Source organism: Haplochromis burtoni, unplaced genomic scaffold (assembly GCF_018398535.1).
Source record: "Haplochromis burtoni strain Fernald_Lab_line unplaced genomic scaffold, NCSU_Asbu1 Contig_3, whole genome shotgun sequence".
NCBI classification, from domain to species: domain Eukaryota; kingdom Metazoa; phylum Chordata; class Actinopteri; order Cichliformes; family Cichlidae; genus Haplochromis; species Haplochromis burtoni.
Window position 1 is genome coordinate 3,148,771 of NW_024582364.1, and position 7,117 is coordinate 3,155,887.

Consider the following 7,117-nt stretch of genomic DNA (forward strand, 5'->3'; position numbering starts at 1 on the left):
GTTTCTGGTCAGTGGGCTGTCATGTTGAAGGTGATAAGACACACTCTGTGCTCAGTTTACAGCTCTGTTTCCTGGTTGTCTTCCTGTTTGTCTGTGTTCGGGGGGAGGTCATGCATGGTGGCATCAAAAACACCAAGATAGAGTTCTTTTAATCGGTCTTTTTTGCAGGTGTCGCAGAGACTAAAAGAAACTAAAATACATCACTTTTGTTTTACCATTATGAGATTTTATATGCAGCAGTCTCCTATACACACTTCAGATAGCTGGGGAGCAGCATGGGCAGCCACTTGATGGCGGTATTACTAACAAAGCCCTCCTATAATGAGAAGCTTTTTGAATTCAACCATGGCTTTTCTTTTGACGATAATTAATTAAACCCTGTCATCATCTACCTCTGCTAACAAATAGCACATGAAAGACTTTAAAGGCGTTTCCATCAGCAGTTTTATTTGTGGAAAATAGGTTGGACGTGCGGACTTTTGCAAGAATAAATTGGTGGGGAAATATTTTTGTGAGCGTAGCTTACAGGTAATTGTTCCATTCCGTCCCGGTGTCTGCTCAGGGTGTCTCTAAAGGGATTCCCCACCGCAGCGCTGTGTGGGCGCCGAGTTTCACAGAAATGAGCGCCCGAGCGCTTAACATCTCCTCTTGAACTTCTCAGAGCCCGATAGGCTCCTCCCTTTAACAAATTAAGACGTGATAACGTTGAAGAATTGGAACCCGAAAGCTTCAAAACAGATTTCAACGGTGGACCTGACATATTCAAAGGTAAGCCAGATCAGCGCATTGTATAAGGAAAATTCACACAACCTCTCTGTCTCGCTCTCTATATATTCTTTCACTATAAAAAAAAAATACATGTAAATATTTAATATTCTTATGAGACCCCACAAGTTTCAGTCAGGTGAAAATGTCAGCATTTAACTACACGGGCAAAAACATGAACTAGTTTGTGTAATTTTGGCATTAAATTAGAGTTATAGCTCCTAAACAATACAGCATTAAAAAAAAACCGCTACACACCTCTGTAAAACTGGGATTAAACTCTTGCGGATGAATCATAACACTTTCTTTCTTTTTAATTTATGCACGCGTCTCATATAAGTCACACTTCTCTGACAGAAAAAGGAAATTGTGCCAAACGTGATTGTTATATTTACTCACTTGAGCCAGATCACGTCCTTTACTAACGGCGTGACTGCATGAGGAAATTCTCTGCGAGCTTGAGCTCACTAACAGGGCAAATCTTTCATTAATTAAAAAAAACGATGACTTTTCGGTTTAAAATTGCAACCAAACATGTTGTAAGTGGTCGAATAGGCAAATTAATAATATCAGATTTGGGGCGAGGACTAAAACTTAGAATCAAAAATAATAAATAAGCTAGAACGTTTACTGCGCCCACAGGTCTTATATGTGTCGAGTTTGATCTCATTTTATCTCAGTTTGCACAGATGAACCTGGATGAAGACAGTGGCCTGTCAGTCAGTTGCGGCAATGGCAAACTGAGACAGTGGCTCATCGATCAGATTGACAGCGGGAGATATCCTGGCCTGGTTTGGGAGAACGATGAAAAAAGCATCTTTAGGATTCCGTGGAAGCATGCAGGAAAACAAGACTATAACAGAGACGAGGATGCTGCACTCTTTAAGGTCAGACCATCCCATCTTTCTCCTCACAGTGCACCTAAAACATCTGACAATTGCATTTTGAACGCTTTGCATGAATTATTGCAGCAAAAAGTATGAAAAATGTAAGCTACTAAACATGTGCTATTTGCTAACATGTGAATTCCAAATTCCTGACTTGCTTTGGCATGACTAAAGAGGAAGTTTAAAGAAAAATCTCTTCACTGATTAATGCAGGCATGGGCGATGTTCAAGGGAAAATATAAGGAAGGTGTAGATAAACCAGATCCCCCTACATGGAAAACCAGACTACGCTGTGCCCTTAATAAAAGCAATGACTTTGATGAAATAGTTGAAAGAAGCCAACTGGACATCTCTGAGCCGTACAAAGTGTACAGAATCATTCCAGAGGGAGCCAAAAAAGGTAAGTATTACATATAGTTAGATATTGTTCATGCAAAATACTCTAAAGCTGTGTAGAATTACATGAAGCACCACTTTTAACAACCTGTGTAGGACATGTCACATGTAGCTTGGAGTAAAATGGTTCTATTTGGATTCCTGTGCAAGTAGTACAGGCTACAAGCATGCCATAGCCATAGCATTGATTCACCTGCACATACAGAATACTGACACATTTCACACAGCAACTTATATTGTTTATAGTCTATGGCATTTTTTTTTACATACATATGCACCACTGCAGTTGTGATGAGGCAGGAAGCACAAAGGAAGCCAAAGCATGTACCAAAAAGGCCGTAGTGCTTTTTTTAGAGGGCTTCGGTTACTAAGTGCAGGGTGCACATAACACAACCAGACGACCTCCAGCCTTGCATAACTAAGTCTCTGCCATCATACAACGCTTTTTGTCACACCAGAGCAATTCTTGCTATCTGTACTAACACTTTATTCTCCAAATAAACAAGATTCAGATGAACTCAATCATCTGTTGCACTAGCTTTGAAAATAACCCTGTCACTCAAATTAAAATAGCACAGCTTCACAAGTGTGCAAAACGTATTCACAGTTCAGCCCTGCCAAAATAAATTTGATTAGTGTGGTTTGTGACATATTGCACCTCACATATTTTTACAACTCTGTGCAATAAAGCATTGTTGTTCTGAATCTTTCTTTTCACACTATTTCTCCTTTTTTTAAAAATTGATTATTTAGGAAATCATTTTTGGGTTGTTTTTTTTTTTTTTTTTTTTACAGGAATGAAGATGACCAGTGGGGAGGAGACCTCACCACATGCAAATACCCTTAGCTATATTCCTCCATATACATCCCTGCACAATCAGGTCAGCAGATTTTGTGGCTGAGCCTAGCACATACATGGGAACGAAATGTTTCGGTTTAATGACATACTTTCTGAGTGACCACTCGTTTGATCTTTCAGGTACCTGGTTTTATGGTTTCTCAGGAGAGAAGGGACTGGAGAGATTACCACGCACCTCCAGAACAACAGCCTCTTCCACATCACCACGGGCCACTTCCAGAGCTGCAGTATAGTCAGTGCCACTATCCATCATCAATCAGTCGGGCCTGGCCAGGGTCACACTCAGAAAACGGTACAATATTCACCTATACATGTTACGCTTTACAGATATGACATTCAGAATGGGCTAGCATTTTTCAAAAGTTTCAGTGATTTCTGTTCCAGACTGAATGATGTAAAAGATTAAGTATAAAGGGAACTTCCAATCATGTCTTTTTATTTTGTAATGTAATGCTTTTATCCAGTCGTAGTTGTAGGAGTTTAATTACTTTCAGTCAGAACGTTATATTTTAAGTATGTCAATATACTGTTAATCAAAAGCAAATCTTAAATAACATATAAACAACTATTTAGCTGCAGTATCTTCCTTACAAATCATGATATATATTTGATGTTACCACCTGTAGGCAAACCTGGCTTTAAGAGTGATTATCCACAGTTCCACACTCATGCTATGGTGCGCTAGATGAGATACATTCTTCATACTTCCTTTGTTAAAAATAAGAGTTTAAAATTATTCCTCCTGCCCTTTTAAATTTTTGCATGCTCCCCTTCTAATCATTGCACGCATTTATTTTATTTCATTAATTTCATGCAGGTATTCAGCTCTCCTTCCACACCTACTTTTCAGAGTCTCAACCGCCTATGTATGCAGTGGACCATAACAATGCCATAACAGGTAAAGAACTGTTTCAGGCCCATTTAAACAGATACTCTTACTAACTCCTATGCTTGTTTCTAAATATTCACTAATCTACACTACATCTATTTGTGTGGCTAGGTAAGAAACTACAAACACATTATGCATTTAGTATTTCCATTTTTTAAATCTCAGAACATGAAACATGTCTATTTAAAATAGACAAAAACTCAGGGTTGAGAATATTTGGGGAAAGGTTAGAAGGAAATAAGCAATACTCTATATGCAAAGACAGCTAAAATAAAAGTTTTATTTAAGTTTAGCAATTTTCGAGACCTACATTTTATCATACAGCAAGGCTCAAATTTTTATGTTCCTGATGTATGCTTTTCTCTTTCCATCAGATCTTAGCCTGCACGTGTCCCTATTCTACAGAGAGACTTTGGTAAAGGAAGTTACCACCACCAGCCAGCAAGGATGCCGGATCACTTCTTCCTCCTCTCCCTCCTCTTCCTCTCCTTCTTCTCCATGCCCAGAGGACAAGTTTCACAGTGGGGCAGAAGTCATTCTTTTCCCATTCCCATACCCTGAATCTCAGAGACAGGGTGCTGAGATGCTTCCTAACATACTAGACAAGGGAGTGCTTCTGTGGATGGCAGCCGATGGGCTGTATGCTAAGCGCCTGTGCCAAGGCAGAGTATATTGGGAAGGACCTCTGGCTCCATATATGGATAAACCCAACAAGTTGGAGAAGGAGCAGTCATGCAAATTGTTTGACACCCATCAATTCCTTATTGGTAAGTGATATCTGCTGTGCTACAGTGTTTCCACCTACAGCACACAAAAACGCCCAAGAAAAGTGATGCAGTCCAATGCAATATTTCTGCTTTTGTGAAACTGTAAATGTTAACTTTCTGTTCTGTTTGTGGACCACAATGGTGAAAGTGCTCTTCAGGGCTTTTATTTAAGTTAGGTCAGAAAATCTTTTCACTGATTAATGTCTTTTTTTTTTTTTAAATAGGAAAAAAGTCTTTAGAATTTGCACAGAATATGTTAACCTTGAGTTTCATGATGAAAAAATATTTTCTATACTTATACACTGGTTGCCCACTGACAAATCCTTTTAACAAACATATGCCCAGATCTGGATTGTACAGCTGCTTTTAAATGCCAAATAGGTAAGGTTAAAGTAAAAGTGTTACCATGTAAAATCCTGGCTTTCTCCATAGTTTAGTAGTTTGATCTATAATGAAGCAATATTACGGATCCAAAATCTGAATCGTCAAAGAAACAAGTAACTAAACCTGCCTTATACTGTAGAATGTCCCCATAACTGTTGGCAATTTAGACGTAACGTATAGCACACACTGACTGCCTTTAAAATATAAGAGCTATAAATATATACTGAAGTATATTAGTAAAATGTGTTATTTTTGCGAATTAGTTATTTTTCTTATTTAAAACTCATAATTTGAGGTGTTTTTATTCCATTATGCTGAATTGTATTGCAAGCTTTTACAATATTTCTTGAAGGACAAAATGATTTCATGAGTTTCCATTCAATTTGCTATTCAGATCATACAGATTACACACACACTTGTTTTCAATAGACATTTGTGTCTATTTAAGCCAATATATCTTCTGCTCCATCTTTTCTTTTGTCCTAGTGTAGAGGATACTCGTATGGAAAAAAAACAATCGGTCATTAAATTCCTTGACAGGTTTGAATAATTAACATTGTAATGGTAAACAGCTTCAGTTACTTAAAGCATGTCGATGGCTTTTGATCATATTGATAATGGTTTTGATAATGGAGATGACAATGAAGAAGGTGGAGATAGCTGCAGGTGGTGTGTCTGGGTAAGTCCCTCTTAAGTCTTGAGGTAGCATTAAGAAGCCACTCACATTCTCAGCAGGGGGCCGAAGCATGTGGAGTCCCCACCCACCTCCTGTGGTCCACCACACTGCAAGATAATGCTTGGTGTGCCATTTTACGTAAAATTTTGCGTCATTCTCATCAGTAGTTTCCAGAAAAGTCATCATGATTAAGGAAAATGTCACGTTAGCAAGAAGGGGATTTTAATGTCTTTTTTAGTAACCTGAAATCTAAACATGTCATGGCTGAGTACATATTGGGTTTTGTGTTTATTACACCTCTTTTTTTTTGGTTAAACTTTCTTACCTTGTTCTTTTTTCTAACAGAACTTCAAGATTTTGCCCATAATGGCCGTCATGTACCAAGACACCAGGTGGTGCTATGTTTTGGAGACGAATATCCTGACCCACAACGCCCTAGGAAGATGATCACAGCACAGGTACATAAAACTCGCTTAAAACTGTAAAACTTTACCCAATAAAACAAAAAAACAAAGCAAAAAGAACAATAACTGTAGGCGATGAAAACAGATTTTAAATGATCAATCAAAGTAGTCTGTATTAATATTAGAAAATGCTTATTTTCAGAAAACAAGAGATCTGAATACCATCCTTTAATTGGAATCGGTGTAGTTAAACAAGAGCCTCTGCTGTTTATGATACTGGAGCTAAACTTAAAGCTATATTTCACTTGCTTTCTTAGATTTTATTTGTAACTGAAAACGGTCTGTTTCTTGGAAGTTGTATGTTAGTTATACCATTAGAAGTATAACTAAGGTCAGCAGCTTTCATTCGTCATTCGTAAAATAACAGAAAATGGATTTTACTGGTGATTGATTAGCATGTTTTTATGTGAGAGATGTACATTCATAACGGCTACTGGAGAGAGGGATGGGTGGTGGCTGAAAAGGCGATATTCTATTTAAAAATTAATAATTAAAAAAGAATTTCCTAAGTCATTAATTTTGTTTTACAACAAATGGGCCTAATTTCCCATTATTTGTTTAAAAAAAAATAATGTAATTTTCTTTCAAGCTAGCGAACTAGTTAGCTAACAAGACTGATATATTATTTCGCCATTTTTGATATTAATTAGAGGTTATAGTCATGATTTTTGGGAGGGAAAAATCAGAAATAAAAGCCATAAAGTCTTCTTTTTCCACTGGTTGTTTTAGCAATGGTCTTTGCTTGTATAGGTACGTTAACATACATGTTTCATACATCGTCATGTTCTCCTTTTAGGTGGAGCCTTTGTTTGCCAGGAAACTCGTGTACTATTACCAGCAGAACAATGGTCACTACCTACGGAGCTATGAACACATCCAGGAACAAAACACCTCTCCTACAATTGACTATCCCTCTTCCCAGAGACCTCTGCAGCATATTCAGGAGTGACATGCATACAAAACACACACACACACACACACACACACACACACACACACACACACACACACACACACACACACACACACA

At 37.9% G+C, this 7,117-nt stretch overlaps 1 protein-coding gene across 3 annotated transcripts; it reads left to right on the forward strand.

The window, feature by feature from the left end:
- Nucleotides 1–107: 107 nt before the first annotated feature.
- Nucleotides 108–7,095, forward strand: irf4a (interferon regulatory factor 4a). 3 transcript variants are annotated; one of them, XM_005912669.3, is made up of 9 exons: nt 108–768; nt 1,446–1,652; nt 1,866–2,052; nt 2,844–2,929; nt 3,028–3,199; nt 3,725–3,805; nt 4,171–4,563; nt 5,969–6,081; nt 6,884–7,093. In XM_005912669.3, the coding sequence occupies exons 2-9, from the start codon at nt 1,455–1,457 to the stop codon at nt 7,034–7,036; spliced, it is 1,383 nt and encodes a 460-aa protein (XP_005912731.1). In that variant the 5' UTR covers nt 108–768; nt 1,446–1,454; the 3' UTR covers nt 7,037–7,093. The 3 variants fall into 3 exon arrangements, with proteins under 3 accessions (XP_005912731.1, XP_042075396.1, XP_042075393.1); XM_042219462.1 differs by lacking the exon at nt 108–768 and adding an exon at nt 779–1,304 and having other exon boundaries at nt 3,758–3,805; nt 6,884–7,095; XM_042219459.1 differs by lacking the exon at nt 108–768 and adding an exon at nt 781–1,304 and having other exon boundaries at nt 6,884–7,094.
- The last annotated feature ends 22 nt before the right edge of the window (nt 7,096–7,117 follow it).

Bases quoted from the DNA above. Each gene is read 5' to 3' on its own strand.
- irf4a (XM_042219459.1), top strand. From the start codon at position 1,269: ATGACTTTTCGGTTTAAAATTGCAACCAAACATGTT. The intron at 1,653-1,865 runs GTCAGACCATCC...TGATTAATGCAG, and splicing joins AGGATGCTGCACTCTTTAAG to GCATGGGCGATGTTCAAGGG. The intron at 2,053-2,843 runs GTAAGTATTACA...TTTTTTTTACAG, and splicing joins TCCAGAGGGAGCCAAAAAAG to GAATGAAGATGACCAGTGGG.